This window comes from Athene noctua, chromosome 21 (genome assembly GCF_965140245.1).
Source record: "Athene noctua chromosome 21, bAthNoc1.hap1.1, whole genome shotgun sequence".
Taxonomy (NCBI): domain Eukaryota; kingdom Metazoa; phylum Chordata; class Aves; order Strigiformes; family Strigidae; genus Athene; species Athene noctua.
In genome coordinates, this window is record NC_134057.1 from 9,322,377 (window position 1) to 9,342,284 (window position 19,908).

Sequence of the window (19,908 nt, forward strand, 5' to 3'; positions counted from 1 at the left end):
TTCGTAAGAAACTGGTTGATTTATTGAGGCATTCTGTACACAATATTCAGAAGGTCTTGTGCTTTGTTTTCATCCGTTTAACGGGATGTATTGAAACTATCACTTCTTGACATAGACATTTCCTTTTTTTTTCCTAAAAAGAGCAGCCTTGAAATGAGCCCTTGGTGCGAGCTAGGTACAAGAAACAGAAAAAAAAACAGTTTCCATCTAATGAGCTACTTGAAATTTTATTCCTTTTTCTGCTCTTCATGTGGCAAGTAAAGTGTCATAAGGCTTTAGGATGCTGAAGGTAAAGGTAAAAGAAAAGTTATAAATAACTGTTTTGATGTAAAATCTGCATTTTCATATGAAAAAAAATATACATATAATTTATTAATGAAAGAAAATCTCTTAAATTTATTTAGATTTTCATGGTATCTCTAAGCCATTACGGAAACCCTTAGATTTCCAACATCTAAGGCTTTTTTTCCTCCCCATTCTTGTGCTTGCTTATCTGCCTGCAAGTTAATATTAAAATCTTCCATTAGCGAAGATGTTCCAGTCAGGAAAGATTTTCACGCCATTCAGCGCTCTATTTTTTTTTTTTTTTTTTTTCCCAGTAAGAGAATCAACAGAATGTTTTTGGTTAGTAACTTTTAGTAACTGTATATCCAGAGTTACATTTTAATAGCTATTATTTTTTTTCTTTTCTTTATTCTACCAAGTAGCATAACTTTTTTCTTAGCATAGTTATGCTTTCTACCAAGTAGCATAATTTTTTTCTTTATTCTACCAAGTAGCATAACTTTTCAATAACAGAAGGACTGCAGTGTACTTCATCTAACTGTATTGCTGAATTTGTCTTGTTTTGCTTACTCCTCGGAATTTAAGTGTTTTCCTTACTCGTAGGAAATCTTCAAACCATAGTGAGCAGATAAACATGTGCCCAAAGAGATCAGAAGTCTTAAAGTTGGAGTATTTTTTCAAAGTTATCAGTATAAACAAGAAAAGAATTTTTTTAAAAAAATACAAACCAAATTGAGACAGATGTTGAACCCATCTAACTGGGTTTCTGAACGTTTTACAGGTATTTTGATTAAAAACACCTAGATTGGTGCATTTTCATTGTCCTTTTTACCTAAAATTGTGTCCTAATAAATTACAGGAACACTGGTGTTGCATCTTCTTCCAAATTACTTTCTGTTGTGAGGCATCAGAAATGTAGGGGAGAGGCAATTTCTTATACGTGTCGGGGTCAGTTGTTTTTGTAGTACATGGTGTGAAATGTGTACACCCAATTTCCAGTTTACTGTCCCCATAGTTCTAAATACGAGATGCACTTTAACTTCAAGAACACTTAATGTTGCATTCGGGCCATATTGATACCAACTGCAATCTGTTATCCTTCTTGAGACTGGAAATTTAACAACGTGTCGTATGAGGTGGTCCTGAGTAAACAGCATTTCAGTGGTTTTTGTGGTTTTGGTTCACACTGAAACGTATCAGGATCATGTAGTGAGAATACGCTTCTGTAGCAGCGCAAGTAAGTGACAGGATAATTCCTGTGTTAGCAGTTCATTTAGAGATTGGTCAAAATTACTTTAAAATAGTTAGGAGGTATTTGAGGGTTGTTTTGTTTTTAATTAGAAGCAAGCACATTAAGCTTACTATAAGAATAGAACGCATTAGTGCTGCATAACAAGTCATATTCAGATTACCCCCAAAATCTAGCTAGGGTATAATTAAAATTTGCTAAATAGAGGAAATTTAATTGATCTTCTGGTAGAAACCCTGCCCATGGTGTTCGTCTGAATTTTGAGGTTATGCTTTGGGTCCTTTCTCAGCTGGGAGTTAGTCGAAGCCTCCGTTTTCCTTCAAGATGAACCTTACACTAATGCAAGTGCAAGTCAGTGGAGTGAGAATCATTTACTATTATTTTTGCTAGTTAAGCAAAATTAATTTGTAATAATTAGATATTGCTTTATAGTGTAATATGCTCCATTATTTGTAGGTAAACTGTAAAATTTGTAATGCTGAACTGATATCGGTAGTCTTCTGAGAACAGACTGGAAGCAATGAGTGGAAAGGATTGCTTTTCCTCAACCTCTGCTACTTATATGTTACTATTTACACTTACTGCTGAGGGCTTTCCATTATTACGCTCAATAGTAAAATGGCAACTTTATACTTAAAAGCATCTGCCTATTTAAAAAAAAAAAATAAATTAGAGAACGTTCTTAATTTTTGCTGGAATTCTGCAGAAAGATGGTCAAAACGCTTCCCCCTTGTTCAGTTTTTTTTGTAGGTTCACTCCCGAAGGCTAGATGGCAGTCGAGGAGTGGGGTTTGTGGTTGTGGGATTGAACTTGTGCCACGCGTTTGGAAAGTGCTGTTGCCTGGGAATTGATGAAGCCTCAACGGAGTGGTTAATACTGCTGGTTTTCTTGTTTGGCTCCCTTCGTCATGCTATTGAATCTCAGATTCCTTGCAGTCCGACATGTGACTTTAGAATTAAAAAAGTAGCCAGCACAGCTGCTTCTTGAGGTATAGGGGGTAATAACCTAATCATTACTTCCTATCTACTTTTAGTAAACCTAGGTAGAACGTCGCCTCTGTAAAAATGTGTTCAAGAACAGTAACTCTTTAACTATTAGATACAACAGATATAAACATAAAATGTCTTGGTTTTTCTAAACAAAGTGCTTGTTGCATTTGTTGTCACGGCAGCCTTCCATTACAGAGCATGAACCAAATGATGGAATGCTAGTTTGGATGTTGGACTTAATTATTTTTAATGTGACTTGCAATGTTTAAATTTAAAATTAATTAATTTTTATTATTAAATTAATTTATATTATTAATAATTATAATTAAATAAATTATTTTTATTATTAATTTTTTTTAAAAAAATTTACAAATTAAACTAAGTCTCTTCCTCTCCCTGCTTTTTGGTATCCAGCAGAATTCTGTCTTTTCCCTGTGTGGTTTCTCTGTTCTTACAACTTTGTTTATGATGTTTTTTTCTCCTCAGTGCTATAGCACGGTATGTGCCTCCCCATGTCTGTACCTTCTGTCTCTGTTTTCTGCCTTCACTTAACAGTTCAGTTCTTATTTAACATTGCCTTTTTGGAGACTTGTATTGAAATCCTGTTTCTTTACTTTTTCTCTATCTGGGGTGTCGTCGCATGCTGAAAACAGCATTGAAAAAGACGCTGGAAGTCTCTCTCTGCTGTCAGCCTTAAGTTGTATTTGACTTTAGCAGTTATCCTTTAGCTGCCCTCCAGTTGACAGATTTACACAGTCTGTTTAGTGTTTGTTTTTAAAAGCTGCCTCCTTTTTTCCATTCTTCAAGTACCTCAAATGATATTTTGTTAGTTTCTGTACTACTACTCTTAAACTCTTAACTTCCTTGGAGTAATTTGGACAGATTCCTCAATAGTTATCTTGTTTTTCCAATGCTTACCTTCTGCTTGTTGAACTTCTTTCTGTGGTCTTTTTTCAGCCTTTTTTTTCTCCTTGATATATCTTTTTTTTTTTTTAATAGAAAATTCCAAATCTTTAATTTTTTATCTCACCAAAAGATGAGTGTGAAAATGTCTGTGGAATTTCATGCATCTAAAGCTGCTGGTTCAAAAGAATGAAAGAGAAAACAGTGCCTGTCTCTTAGTGTAGCATAAGACTTGCAATACACTTTGACACTATAGACACATGAATCACTTTCAGATGCAAAATAGTACAATTTCTTCTCATTTCAAATATTAAATGCAGATACATTGTCAGTAACCTGGGGAAGTATTAGGTGAATGCTAACATCAAAACTAGGCATGCCAGAAAGTTATTTATATACTGATCTTTTGCTGCCACATTTTGAGCTTGTTAACATGCTTTCAATAATTACATTTTTCTCCTCAAAGCAGTGATATCTATCCTTTAGTAGTTTTCTTGTTTGAAGTTTTTAAGGAGTTGTAATATTTTGAACTAAATGATCTATATGCTCTGCTCTTACAGTCTTTTTTGAGCAAGAATGCAAAAGATCAAAGAAATTGTGCATATAGGCTTAAAATCAGGATGTAAAGCAAGTCAAACTGAAGAAATTTGTACATGTATTCGATTTAAGTATAATCACTGTGGAATACTTACTTCCATTTTCTGCAGACTTCAGAAGTACGCGATATTGGAAGCAAGTCGTAACACGTTAAATCAGTAACAAAAATAAGTATTTTCCTTTAACAGCCTACTTTCTAAAGGCAGAACAAATAAATGAGGTCTGAGACTTCGAATTGTGGAAAAAGGTATGACATCGGTCCTAATATTCACCAACACTTTGGCTACCTCAGTGCAATTGCTTTTCAAAGAAGGTAACATACCTTGGCATGAAGAGAAGGGCACTGAATTTGTATTGTGACCTCAGGCTTTTCTCAATCCTGTGTGTGCTCTCTAAAATGATTTGTTTGAGGGTTGCTTCTCTGGAGTTGCTTTGTTTTTTCTGCACTAAGCCCACTAGTTCCTTTTTTCTTTTTTTTTGTTTCCATTGTATTATACATTCTGTCATAAACATTCACTGGTCCACATCTTTTATATTCAATAGGGAGAAAATGTAGACATCGATCCTTCTAATCTGGGCACATTGTAATTTATTTTTAGTTGCATACTTAGCTCAAGAAATGAGAAAGCTGAGAGTCAGGCCTCTTGCCTAGGTCTAATGGTTAAGCTAAACTGAACTTAAGTTGGTGGACTGGAAAATACTACTGTTCAGTGGAAGAGAGCTTATGTAGCATGAAGAATTTTTAGAAACTGAACTTTGTAAAAAGAGTATTTTGCTACTCCAGATCAGTATAAATTCACATCCATTATAATGAACTTTAAACTTGTTCACCATCAGCAAAAGTAGTTGCTCTACAGTACCCCAGTCTTCACAGCGTTGGTCTCAAGAACTTAATATTGTTACGCCTCTTGAAATTCTGAACTTTGCACATCCAAGAAATTAAGAAAAAAAAAAAACCCTGAGCTGTTGGTGTATGCTTGATGAACCTTTGGTAAGCCACAGCACCCCCGAGGGCAATCACTACGGAAAGAATTTGCAGCACATTGAGGTAACCCTGCTAGATGTGGTGCAAGTTGTTCTCTAGCCTTACCCTTGTCTCTCTCTTTGGTCTTTTCCCATCTCCTTGTGCAATGCGAGTGTTCCCTGCTGCTGGGGTTTCTCATCTTCCTCGGTTCTTATACCAGTAGTCATAGATTATCTGTGTCTCACCTAATGCTTTTCCTGTTTTATTGCAGCAAGAAAACAAAGCACTACTGCCTGTGTTCAGTCAAAAGCCTTTCTGGAGGGAGAGCATGGGGACAGCATTGTAGTTTGATTTGGGATTTTCTAGTCCCAAACTTAATCTCCTTCTAGGTTGTACCGTATTGAAAAATGTAGTGCTAAATCAGCCTTGTGAAGTTACATGCCCCTTTTAAAATGCATTATTCTTTTCAACTACACAAATAAAATAGGCTTCTTATCTTACTGTAACTTTTAATAATTGTTGAAACACATGCTGTGTTTCTTTTTGTGGTGGGATTTTTGGTAGCAGGGGAGGGGGCTACAGCAGCGGCCCCCTGTGAGAAGCTTCTCGAAGCTCCCCCATCTCCTAGTTGGATCTGCCTCTGGCCGTGGCTGAAACAATTAGCGACTGTGCCTCTGTGATAACATATTTAAGAAGAGGAATCTGAGAGGAGGAGTTGGAGTTGGGAGGAAGACACCTATGCAAACAGCGAGGTGGGTGGAAGAAAGGAGGAGAGGGGTAGATGTGCTGGAGCAGAGACCTCTGCAGCCCGTGATGAGAGAGTAGGGCCACCCACCTGCTCCCCACGGAGGTCGCTGGTGAAGCAGATGCCCAGCTGTGGCCCGTGGAGGACCCACACCAGAGGAGGTGACTGCCCGACGAGGACCAGGACTCTGTGGGGAGAAGCCCCAGCTGTTGGAGTTGGTGCTGGGAGGATTGCAGCATGCAGGAGGGGCCTGGACTGGAGCAGCTCAGGAAACACTGCGGCCCGTGGGAAGGACTCACGCTGGAGAAGGTTCCTGGAATACTGTCTCCTGTGAGAGGGGCACCACGCTGGAACAGGGGAGGAGTGTGAGGAGTCCTCTCCCTGAGGAGGAAGGGAAGTGGCAGGACTGACTGTCATCCCCCCCCATTCCCTGCCCACTGCACTGCCGGTGGGGAGGAGGTAGAGAAATCAGGGGCAAAGCTGAGTCTGGGAAGAAGGGAGGGGTGGGGGGAGAAGGTGTTTTTAAGATGTGGTGATACTTCTCACTGTCCAACTGTCCAGTGTTGCTGCTGTTAGTGTCTGATGTTCTTTTTCTTCTCCTAAGGAGTCTGTCTTTAGCCCCTGACTGTAATGGGTGAATCATCCCCCCATGTCCTTATCTCGATTTATTTTCTCCTTCCCATTCCTGAGAGGGAAGGGGTGAGTGAGCAGCTACATGGTGCTCAGTTGCCCTCTGAGCAAACCATGACAACATGTAATATCTGGAGCTGATCCACTTTCGAAGAATTTTATTTCCTGTTTTGTTGGAGCTGGTTGCCCAGAATCACTTTGGTAATTGCTGTTAAGCACACATTATTAACAGTAATAGCACCATGGAGTTAACTTCATTATACAGCAGTAAGAATAACAATGGAAGTCTGTAAATACAGGTTTTCTATGTACTAATGTGTTGATGAAACCTGCACTTTATCTTATAGCTATTTCAAGATGATGATGCTGACGTTTATATTACGTTTACCAAGTAGATGGCATTGGTAAATACTCAAAGTGAATTCACATATAGCCCTGCTATTACAAAACCTTCACATTCACACTTTTGTTTCCTAGCCTGGAGTTACCTCAGTGTGGTACAGGAATGTATAATTAGGGAACAGCAATGAAATGTGCTGTTGGTGGAAAAGTATGTTTGGCATCTCAAATGCTGGCCTTCTCCGACATCGTTAGACTTGTGCAGTTCTGATGCAAAGATAGTAAAATGGTTTATCTAGGTTTATTAGGTAGCATTGACATACTGTGTTTTTGTACCGTGCTTTTTTAAAATGTTTTTGCACAGCGATGGCAGATATCTTCAACTTTTTTATGTGTTTGTGACCACTCTTTGTAGTGTATTTGTCATCATCATTAAAGTTCCTGCAGCAGAGGAAAATAATGCTTGTCCGTACTAATTTGGAAGATCAAAGCATGGCATAGAAACAAATTATCAACTAACAAACCAACGCTACCTCTCTCACACACCTATGTTTTGCAGAATTGTTTAAAAAATACATGTTAATAATCTTCTAGTTCCTGGAAAAATGTAAATTAATGGAAACAAGAAGTAAACAGGCAGCTTGTTCTCCCAAATGTTAAATCCACATTTTATTTAAATGTCTTTCCTTTCTCTGTGAAGCTTTTCCATAGTTGGTTTTATTATTCTCAATGCCTTGATATGTATGTTTTTCTATTTTTTTTTTAACCTGCAAATACTTAGAATACTATATATAAACAAAATAATTCAGGCGGGACTTTGAAATATAACAAAATCAGACGCTGCTTCTGTCTCAAATATTCCATCTTTCCTTTATATTGCTCACATTTTACAAAGTGCATATTAACTATTTTCATCTTACATCCTCTCTCCTAAGTCAATAAATAACTTTCCCTGCAGAAATGTTGAATGTTTAATCTATGGGTCACAAAAAAACCCCCCCTTAAAATATATTTGGCTTTTTCTACCATTTGTAATAAAATTCAGTAGTCCTTTTGGAACACTATAGGAAGATTGCCGAAGGGCAGTTGGAACAGCAGTTTAGACAAATGCTTATTAATGTTCTTCCTTCTCACCTATGTATCTCTGACAAAGCAAATCTATGAAATGCTAGCCAGCAGAGGGATAGCTTTCCAAGTAAATATTGTTTTGCAGTATATAATGGTATTGATAGTCTGCATGCAAGTATTTCATGAAGTGTTTAGTGATAACTTTATTATCTAGTGAGAAATAATTAGTAAAACATTTAATATTTGGTAATTTTTTTAATATTGGCCCTATGAATCGTCATTAGGTGTAGCTGTTAGACCTAAGAAAAATCTGTATTTCTGCTCTTAGAAAAGAGCCAGATGTGAAGTGCCTGAGTCTGATCTTGGAGCTACGGCTTTTATTTGTGGGATATGGGAAAAGAGAGCTTGAAACTTAAACCTGTATAACCATTAACAGTTTCCTTAGACCTACTTCGTGTTACAGTCACTTGGTATTAATAAGTTTAGCTTTCTTTGAATAATGAAATAAAATTGAGCCTGGATTCTCTGATCAAGTACTGCACTGTGTTGCCTGATGTGGCTTTTCACCTGATGCTGAACATGCTATAGCCTTCATCTCTTGAGTTTTTCCTGCTGTGGGTATTCTTAAAGGAGGAGGGGTCAGTTTGTCTTTTTAATACTGAATACCTGAATACTTTTTAATACTGAATACTTGACTTGCCCATACTACAGTCCTTTTTCTTTAATATACCTGACTAACTATACAGAATATGTATAGTTCCATTTAGTACTAACTCTTTACTACGTTTTTTTTGTGCCGTTAGCACACCCATGCAACAGGACAGTGTTAGTCCCTTTAGAAACAGGTTCATATGAACCACAGTCTTAAAGACAAAAGGCAGCAGAGCTTAGTGCTGATATTAGCATAGTTTAAGTTTCATTGGCCTAAAAAGTCAAGATATGATAGATTTCCCCCCTGTTCCTTTTCAATGATATACAGTAGTATGATAGAGCTAAAATGAAGTGTTCCAACCTCTTCACAAAGTTGGTTTTGAATTCTAAGCAAGCAAAGTAATTTAGTTTTAAAAGGCTTCCAATTGTGTAGAAGGCAGGAGATTAATTGGTAGAAAAATCTTTGGAGTAGTTCATAGGCATCAGGGAGAAAATGTTTTAATCCATCTTTGTTTAATCTAGCACTGTTACTCTATCATCTTACTAGAGGTGTGATGATTGTTGTTTGTGATGGTCTCAAGTACGGTTGATCTTGGCCTCTGGGGAGGAGACTGCTGAGAACATGTATACAATACAGATGTAACAGAGCTTTGAAATAAGACTTTTTATGATGGTAAACGAAATATCATGAAAGCAGCTGTATCTGACATTGTCTTTCTTACAGGATATCTTGAATAACCTTGATTCATGTGATCTTGAAGATGATGATCTCATGCTTGATGTGGACCTGCCTGAGGACTCACCTCGTGACAAAGGTTGGTAAATCAGCCAACCAATCTTACTGTGAAACTGCATTATGAGCCTAAGAGATTTTTGAGTTGCTTTGTTTTGACTTCTGCTTTAATAAGCCGATGCGTTCCTCAAATTTGTTTTTTCAAGTAATAACTCTCTCTTTTTCCGAAATGCAGGAAATGGGATATTTATGTTTGCCCAAATAAAACCCTTGCGTTTGAAGAATTCTAAAGTTAGAAATTTACTGCCTCTTATAAAAATGCAACCTTGTTGCACGCTATTTCTTGAAATGATTTTAGTAGAATAAATTTCAACCTTTTAAATTAAGTCTTTCAGTCTCATGCTTCAGCTGTATTTGAAAACGTTGGAACAGCATTTTTTTTCAGCTTTGGTGAATGGCAGTGTAATTCTTTCTGAGAGGATGGTTTTTCTTCTATAAAATGACAGTATCTCCTAATATATTTTACACAATTCGGGGTAACAGAAGCCTTAAGATTTAAGATGTGTTTTTTCAAGATGTCTTTTATGCGCTCTTGTTGGTGAGGATGCTGGCACACCTTTCACAGGGAGGGTGGTGGTACCTAGATGTGACTAAAATAATACAAATCCAGACTAGAGTGAACTGGCTAAACAGATTATTGCCACACTTTCTCACATCCTGGCCTGGAAAAGTTTGAGGCATTGCTTTTGGCCGTAAGGATTGTTGCTGTCATTTGAATGTGAGTACTAGCTTTACCTCCAGGTTCAGTGGGGGCCAATAGATCTTCAAATGAACAGAAACTTTGAATGTGGAGCACTGTAATGCCCTAACCTGTACAAACAGGCACTGAAAGGAAAAAAGGCTTCCCTTATTTTGTGTATTCTTCACCTGCCTACTGAAGTGTGGGGAGATTCACTTTCTTTGAGTACCTTTGGGTTTAGACTCCGGTGTGGGTGTTTACATACGAAGCCATGTTAGCAGTAAATAAATGCATAGACTTCCATCTACTGCAGTGGGTGCACGTCATGTTGGAGCAGTGTGCATATGTGAAGTGCAGTACTTAATCTTGTATAAATGTCAGAATAAGTTTTCCACGGTACTTCTGTGAACAGGGTTTATTCACAGTAGTACTAGTATTCACATTTTCAGTCCAGTTAGGTGTACAATTTTTATTTTTTGCTTTTTCAGAATGGGTAACAATCCAAGCTTAGGGGATGTCCTTTCAATAAGGGTGATTCTAATTCTGGGAAAACCTAAGAAACATTTTTAAAGGGTAGATCAATTTCTCAAAAGCTTCCTTGTTTATAAAACATACACCACATCTGCATCAGTAATTCCATTTCAAATTATGAATTTAAAAACTGTTAAAAATACATTTTAAAGGTGAATGTTTGCCATAAAACCATAAAATAATGTTTGCCATTCAATCTAGACATGAAATACAATTTTTAATTCACTACTTTAATTGCATCAGTATAATAAACTTAAATCTACTTCCACTTCTACAGTTAATATCAGTAATGTTTGTGTAGCTGGAATGTGTTTTGTGACTGATAATCTGCTGCGTAAGCTGCTGATTCAGGAGGAGGAACTTACTGTTTGAGACAAATATTAATTAATTACTATTTATTGTTGGCATTCTGTAGAAGCTGGGTTTCCATACAAAATTAATGTGACATAAACTGGATATCTCTGTTTTATAATCACTTATCTGAAATCACTGAAAGAGGATCTGAAAAGAATTCAAAAGCTACTTCCAGACTTTCCCTTAAGTAAACATGAAAAAGCAAAATCTGTTCCTCAGCCTTCATGTGTCTTCACTCGGTGTCTCAAGTTCATTTTCCAGAGCTGAAAATCATAATGAAATTACTTATAAACTTTATTGAGAGCTTATTTTGAATAGACACACTTGAATTTTCCCGTGTTATGAGCTGTAGAAGGATGCTTCTAAAGAAAAGTCTTCTGTTACTTTAGGTGAACAAGTTTATTTTCTTACGGGTTTTTTTTGGTAACTGAACTGCAGATCTGAGGGTTTGTTATAGTAATATTTAACAGCACATTTGCCAACACATTTTTTCCTAATTATGTGTGACTCCACCGACGTCAGTCTCTTAAAGACTTTTCAGGTCCTCAGAAACTCTCCTTGTTTCACTTTGGAGACTGGGATGCCGCTCGGACGCTATTTATAGAAACAGTTCTTGCTCAACAAGTATGCAGGGAGTGAGGATGGCAGTTTTAAATCACAGGGTAAAACTGGGCTCACTTCCCAACAAGACGCAGGCTGGGAACTAAGCAGGAAGGAAGGCCTGTTTATGAGAGTCTTACGCTCAACTATGTCTGAGTAGGCAGCTGAATAAAGCAATGTTCTCTTGTGTAGAGTTACTCTCCTAGCAAAGGACTGAGAATGTGAGGAAAAACTCTTTTGGGTAAGTGAAGGATAAAGTGTAATGGCAGAAGAGCAGTTTACGACTTGTTTTTTTTTCTGTGTCTGCATGGGTAGCAGTTGTTTTGGCTTTGTTTCTAGTGGTTTACAAGCTGTTGCCAAATGCAGCTTTTGTTCCCTTAAGAAGTTTGTGGAATCTGCTTTGCTTTGCAGAACTTAGTGTTTTAAAAAGATTATTTTGTTTGCTTGTTTTAAATCATGCTGTTCTTCCAGGTAAATAAACATTAAACGTGTCTCAAATTGAAAAACAAACAAGATATGACTAGGATGAGATGTATCTGTATTTTAAATAATGAAACTGTTCTGGTTTGGAATTAAGTACTGGCCTTTTTCTAAAATGTCATCTTTCTGTGTTTGCGTGTTTGAACTTTTTAAAGGCCTGAGGATACTGTTGGTAAGAAAGACAGGAAAATGTTACTTTTGGATTTTTTTTTTTTTTCCCCCTCATAGCTCTACCCCCTTCAAAAGATTTTATACTTAAACCAGAAATACTATTAAGGCTGAATCCTGTAGTTTCTGATACAGGTTACTCTTATTCTTGTAATAAGTTTATATGCTAGTAACATCTGTTTAACAGTTCTAAAATGCATACTTTTTTGGATCTGTTCAAAAAGAAATAAAACCCCACAGATTTTACACTGCATCTGTTACCAGCACATAGTAAATATTTTATTTACAAGGTTTTAGGAATGAATTTTATAATTTTTTTTTTTTTTTACTTTATGCTCTCTGTAGAGGAATGTGAAAATATGAGCCGTTATGATAGACAAGACAGAAATGCTAGGCAACATCAGGAAGGATTCTGGAAAAGAGCACCACAGCAGCGATGGAATACACAGGATCACTATCATCTTGGCCATACTGATCACTATATCCATGGTAAAAATGATTTGAACAGGTAAAGAACTTGTCTTTTCTTTCCCAAACAATTATAACAGGGTGATAAGAAATCAGTTTTGGCACTAAAGGGTCTCGAGTGATACTGAGTGCAAGACATTTTCAGAATAGTTTTATGTCTGTAGTGTGTATGAGTGGAAGCATCCCTAAAATCTGTGACAATTTGTTTTCAAAACCTTTTTTTCTGTCAGGGTCTTTAATCCACGTATTTGTTACATTATAAATGCTTGACTACTGTATGTATTCTGTGGAAAAAACAGTACACCGTTGTCTTACTTGCATTTTGTAAGTTTGGACAGCTTTTTCCTTATTTGTTTTTAAATAAAATATAATCCTGTAGTTTTTATGGGCTAGCCTGAATTAGAGAGTTTATAGAAGTCCTGATGAGCAAACTGGTGTTAGGGTACTGTGCTGGTTAGCCTGAGAGATGCAAGTTGGAAGGAAAGCCTAGTATTTCAGTGAAGTAGCACTGAGGTTTTCTGATTTATTTATTTTCTGCTGTATGCCACAGTGTGTGACTATAGCCCATGTTACATGACACTTTCCTTCTTACTAAATGCTCTCTAGCTCTAGTTTGTCATGAATGTGTTTTTCTTAATTTTTTTTTTTTTTTTTTTTTTTAGGGGATCCAACTACCTAGAATCTCCTATTGGTCACTTTGAAAGCTATGGAGCACCAAATTTTTACCAGGCTCCTAGACAACTGGTGGGCTTACCAGAGAATACTGTGATGCTTGATGAAATGACACTTCGGCACATGGTCCAAGACTGCACGGCTGTAAAAACTCAGTTATTGAAACTGAAGAGATTACTGCACCAGGTGAGCTGTTTAAATGGAACAAGAACAGTAAAATATCTTGGAGAGTGAGCCTAGATGAGCTAATGTTCTGTTTGGCCTTATTAGACTATTGCCATTTCCTTTATACATTGAATTATGGTGTTCAAGAAACACTTTTTATTGCCATTTAAAATGATACCTTTTCTGCTTTTTCAGCACTTCAGTGACTGCAAAAAATCCTAAATATTGTTCTGCTTCTCTAAGACAGTAATGCTAAATTTAAAAAAAAAAAAAGACTGGATGTTAAGTTTTTATTTAATAACATCCTAAAAAACTGGAGTAAAAAAAACCCATACTAAAATCAATGTCATGGATTAAACTTGCATTCAGCAAGTCAATGCTAATAGCTTTTTCTTAAGTCTTTGTTTTCCTCATTCTTCTCTTTTTCGTATTTTGACAAAAAGCTGAAATCCTACAGGGTCATCTCTGTTGGAAGTGCTCAAATTTGACCTTTCTAGTGGATGAAATCATTGAATTGTCATAAGCTTTTAAGGAGTTTTTTCATTTTCACCTCAAAACTTGGCAAACTGTGGAAGTTGGTAAACTGCTGGATGACTCAGCAGAAGTATGGCATTCCAGGTACAAAAACTCCTTTGCTACCTTAAAAAAAAGTCCATGAGACTTTCTTTGGAGGCATGTACAAATCGGCATTGAAAAGTACCCATACGATGTTCTCTTTTTAATACTTGATTTACTGCTTTTCTAACAGATAATGTCATGGAAATAAGTTTGTGCACTAAGACACTAAAAAGCAGGAAAACAAAAAGCAAATCAACCCTGAGGCTAATTCAGGGCTATGACACTGCCTTTTAGAAATGTGAGCATTTGCTTCCTGTGGTAACTGAGAATACTGAAGATGTTTTTCCGCTGACAGAATTGGAAATACAATTATAACAAAAAGAACATAGTGTCAGAGAGGGAAGGTGTGTTCTGAGAACCTCATGTCTGAGTAGTGGAGTGCATAAACTGCCCCTCAACAGCCTCACGCCTGCAGTTAGTACATGAACTGGCACGGGATATTTTTTTATCCAGAGCTTTTAATCTGTTTAATACAAGGACAAATAAGGAACTAGATGGGTGATCTGTGTATGTGTAGTTCATTGTGTATAAAGCTGCGCATGTTATAGCCAGAGAGTGTGTGGCCTTGCAGAGTATTATTATATTTTAAATCTGGATCTAGTTTATAACAGCCAAACTTTCCTCAAGGTTACAGAACACAAACCTTGCCTCAAGTATTGCCAATTAACTTTTGATAAAAGAATTGAACTCACAGAAGAAACAACTCCTCCTAATATGTACATTCTTCAAAACTTGGCTGCTTCTCTTGCCAAAAGCTTGATCTTCTCCCCCTCCCTCCTGGTAATAGTGAGTTTTGTAATAACAAGTGTTACTCTTCCCTTCAAACACTGTCAGGTATGCTTCTCCATATTTCCCTGACTTAACCACCTTCTCTTTGGACTTGCTGCTTCCAAAACTCACTGGACTTTGAAATGTTTGTTCTATTCTCCTGTGTATTATCCAGCCTTTTAATCAAACTTGCTACAGAGGGGAAAACTTTAGACCTTTACTACCCTTATTTACTACATGATTAGAATAAAATCTGTATGAAATATTTTGTTGTTATTTTTAACTGTTAAACTTTCACTTCATATACTGAGCTTTATTTGTGGTTGAAACCTGGCTGGCTGGCTGCCAAGCATCATGCAGCTGCTCACGCATCCTCCCTCACCTTGGGGAGTGAGGGATAGGATTGGAGGGGTAAAGGTAAGGAGACTTGTAGGTGGAGAGAAAAACAATTTAATTGAAATAAAATAATATAATAAAGATAATAATAGAAAATACAAATGACTAACGCACAGTGCAGTTGTTGACCACCTGCTGACTGATGTCCAGCCTGCTCCCAACTAGTGATCCCAGAGCAGTGAGAATCCTGGAAGTGAGAGTGAGCTTCCCAATCAACCCTCCTCTATATACTGAGCATGGCATTGCATGGTTTGGAATATTCCATCGGCCAGTCTGAGTCCCAGGCTCTCTCCCAGTTTCTTGTGTACCTGTGCACTAGCAAGACGTGGGAAATTGAAACGTCTTTGATTTCTTAGCAACAGCTGAAAACAGCAGTGCATTGTCAGCATTCTTCTCATACCAAATCCCACACTGAATCCAAAACACAGCATTATTCTAGCTACTAAGAACAGGAAAAAAAAAATGTAGCTCTATCCCTGCCAAAAACCAGGACAATACTAGCAGAAATGAGTAAAAACATTGCTGTTCTTTTTACTTACTGTAAAGAACAGAAATATAATTTTGAAAACGAGTACATGAACTTCAGCACTCTGAACACTGAGTTAGAACTTGATCTCAGTCTGGGTCATATGAGAAGAAGCCTCTCATTGCAAAACACGAAAAAGTGAGATTCAAAATCAGCTCCTCTAGAAGATTAGCTTTAGTAATTCTCTAGATTAGTAATCTAGATTAGTAATCTTCTAGATACTTGAGGAAGCAGAAGTTCTTATATTTGCTTCACCTATATGATACATTTAAATGTGTGTTACCTTTTTCCAGTTTTGACTTTTAACAATATTATTGAATTTGGTTAGGTAGAAATAGAGCTGTATTAAGTCTTAGGCACGAGGTCTCCCAGGAACGGTTATAGGAAGATAGTAAGATACAGTAATTAAGTTCAATTTCATACGATGATCTAATCACCTGTGGTGTGCCTTACTGCAGAGCATAGCATGTAATGAATGGATACCTAGGGAGACCTGGTGTGCTCTCCTGGATTCATTGCTGTGATTGTAGCTCATATATGGTATATAAATTATCTTGAATATTGCTAGCAGCATAGCTGCAACAGCATGGGGTTGGCGCTGTGTTCCCAGTTCTGCTTGGAAAAATAAGTAGCTATTTGAGTAGCGTAGCCTTTTCTGACCTCTGTGTGACCAGGATAACAATGCCAGCAGGACACATGCTCTCTGCTTACTCCTCACATCCTGCCATCTTTCTGTATCCTCAAACAGTGAAATCAGGAATCCATCTCATGCAGTGTTTTTTAAAAGTTTCACTGTACAACCCTCTCTGATTTTGCAATAATGTGTACCTGTGACAGCCGTGATGCAGCAGTATTCCCATAACCTTTAGCTCATGGTTTTTCAGACGGATTAAAAATGACAGATGCAGATTTGAGAATATAATCAACTGCTTCAGTTATGGTGTAACATTTAGTAGTGCGTATGTAAAGATCTTTGACACGTGGAAAATTAATTGTCCAGCAAAATAAGGTGCATGATGGTGTTAACACTTGGGGAAGAAAGGCTTGTTACATATTGTACCTACATGTACACTTAGAAATTGTATCTGTGACTCTGAGCTTGTCCTAAAACAATAAAATCAGCTAGTTTGTGGAAAACTGAAAGGATATTCATCTTCTCAGCATATACCCTTTGCAAAGGAATATGAAGTTGAAATAATATTCAGCGTAAAATCAGGCTACTTAGTCACAGTTGTAAAGCTTTAGGCATTCTTCTGGATTTATTGTATAGGCACTGTGCTGATAATACTAAAATGTTGTTAGAGAGGTGGTGAATTATATCTCTTTACCACTTCAGAGTTTTTTTCAGAGCAACCTTTTAGTCTTTGAGTATTCTCAAAGTGTTTGACAGGAATTTGTGTGGATTTTTTTTTTCCCCACCACGGCCACCTTTATGTATTCAGTAAATTTATTATTTACTATTAGTAAATTCAGGATGATTTTCTAAGTCTTACTTGGGGTATTTTGTAATGATTTCTGACTCCAGGTTTGCTGTAATTTTATAAACCACTTTAAAACATATCTTAAGGCATGTGATTATCTCAGTTCATTAGGTAGGGATCACCCAAAACTGGCCAGAAGCTGCAGTGTACGCTGTTGACCAGCAAAAACTTTCCAGTAAATGTGATTGAGTTGGAAATCCCTGTAGACAGGTCGTGATTCAGATGGGTTGCTGATACTCAGAGCAACAAGGACTGGCATATTACTTGACTGTTTCTTAAATGAGCATATTCTTGATAAAACGTTGCATGCAAATATAGGGATATGAATTTATATCATGTTAATCTCTAGGTGAAAACGGTCCCTAATTAAATGTAAATGTGTGCAACATTAGTCCTCTGTCAGTTTACATACTGCAGGTTATTTTCATGCCTAAGCCGCCAGTAATGTTAAAAACAGGATTGCCAGAATGTAGGAAAGTTGTTTGTTGCAATGTTTTAAATTTAGGAAATAGTTACAAGTATTAACTATTTTTTTTTTTCTTTCTAATGCGGCTGTTTTTCAAAAGCAGTCTTCTAAGGACATCAGATTGCACTGTTTTGCTGCTGCTGTGTTTATAAGTAAAATTTATGTTTCAATGTATTTGTTTTTATATGGCTAACAAACTGCCCTGAGTTCTTGTTTTTGCAGACGTCTTTTATATTTGGCACAAATGAGGCTAGTGCATTGTGCTATGTGATTATACTAAAATAAATAATGTATTGTACTATTGTAAAAATATTAGATAAAAACCAAGAGGTAGTAGCTTTTTATATAGCCTATTGCAATGTGATGATATTTTTATGAAGTTTACCTAAAAGTTCAAAGTATATGTTCTTTCCAAGTTTCTGAAATCTATATGCTAAAATGGTATTTTAGCATATAATTTCTAGGATACCAAAAATAGCATGTGCATTTGTTTTGCTAATTCTTTTTTGCTTTTTTTTGTACATGAATAGCCTTATTCTGCTGGTTTTTCCCTTCTCTAATCTCAATCTAGCAATAGGATGAGCAAGAAAGCAAAAGCAAAACAAGTTTGATAGATTAATCCTAGCTTATGTTAACAACAGGATGCTTAAATTCCCACTGATAATGTTAGAACTCTTTAATTTTTTTTTTCCAGTTGCCCTGTGTTCATTATATGTATCAAGATAACTAAGGCACTGAACAGGGAATTGATGCAAATTAACTTAGTTCTTGCTTTGCTAGTGAATATTATTCAGGTATAACATAGTGCTAGAGTACTTGATTAAATCACCAGAGAGCGTGGACATAACTTTCTTTGCAATTAGGTTGTAATCTGCTGTTGTAGAATGTTTTATTGCTCCACTTATGTGCCTTTTAATGGGAATAAAAGGTATACCAGAGGTATCTGTGATATTTTCAAAGCCATGCAAGATATTTTTGCTTGGAATGGTTTATCTCCTGTTTCCCATCCCCATGATTAATCCTTCACAATTCTAACAGTGACTGTAGCTTTTCTTCTGAGCACACATATTTGAATAGTTAAAATAACAAATGTTGACAAAATGTTAATTGTAGACTATAAGACACATATAATATAAAATACACAAAATATAATCTGTAAATGACTATGATTCTAATTCATTTCCTCTAGTATTTTAGAGATGCTTTGGGTGAAGTAATGTTTGTTTCTTTAAGATATTATTGTGCAAATTCTTTCAAAACACTATTAGAACTTGTTCATGACAGACTCTAAACTGCTGCTTCATCAGCCTGTTGCTCACTGGCGATCTGCCCAGAAGGGACAAGCAGTGCCTTGTGAATTGGATACAACTGTGTTGGACAGTGTAAGTTGAAATATTTGCTAAGTTAAGGAGTCAGAAACCATGAAATTTGACTGTTCTCACAATTAATAATCACCTCTAAAAAAAAAAAAAAAAGCCAAGAAGTTTATGAAAAAGACCCCAACAAAACAACACCAAAAAAGTGCAAGACATGAAATTACATTTAAGTAATAGAAATGAAATGTAACTCTCTAGTATGATAAAATTTGGAATTGTATGGTAGTTGTTAGTGTTTCTGTCTGTTAAATCTGGTGATGGTTGTGCATGTTTTAGCTGCAAGTAGTTGGCGAGTATAGGAAAAATAAAAAAATAATTAAAAATTCATCAGTTTAAGTTTTTTGCTTTTTTGCATCTGGAGAATCTCCTGGATGTTTCTCTGCAGTTTAGTTAAAAACAACAAATATTTCTTATGGATTAAAAAGATACCTCATGGCCATAAAGAGCATAAATAGATCTATTGTGGGTTTTTCTCTTAATTGATCTTTATAGCATTTGAGCTGCAGTTTTACTCTTGTGCTTTTGGGGAGTTGCTGGCCTCAGGTTTTGAGACATGCTACTCTTATATTCTACTAATGCAATTTTAGGCAGTGAGGCCATTGGGTAAAGAAACTCCCCTCTAAGAACCCTAAAATATAAAGAAGGATACTGTAGAGTAGAAGATTTTTTATTTTTTTTTTAAATTTAAGAAAGTAGCAGATGGAAGAGATGAACAAAAAACCATGGAGGGAGTGGAGAATAAATCTTTTCACACCAAGGAGATGGGGGTTATGATCTTCCATGACCATAAAGTCACTGTGATTGTACTGCAGTCTTTTGTCACACTAAGATTGGATGCAACATCACTGCACAAACCTGGGAACATAGAACAAGACTAAACCATCAGTTCAGTCCCTGATTTTTTTAACCTAACTGAACTTTTTTGGGGTTGAGCACCAGGGGTTTAG

The 19,908-nt window shown here is 36.5% G+C and overlaps 1 protein-coding gene across 7 annotated transcripts in view; it reads left to right on the forward strand.

The window, feature by feature from the left end:
• Positions 1-19,908, forward strand: part of CCSER2 (coiled-coil serine rich protein 2) — a 65,363-nt gene that overhangs the window by 18,830 nt on the left and 26,625 nt on the right. For all 7 annotated transcript variants that reach the window (XM_074924440.1, XM_074924442.1, XM_074924441.1 and 4 more), the window contains exons 4-6: positions 9,145-9,235; positions 12,371-12,533; positions 13,156-13,351. In XM_074924440.1, coding sequence (XP_074780541.1) covers positions 9,145-9,235; positions 12,371-12,533; positions 13,156-13,351 — 450 coding nt within the window. The remainder of the gene's footprint in view (positions 1-9,144; positions 9,236-12,370; positions 12,534-13,155; positions 13,352-19,908) is intronic.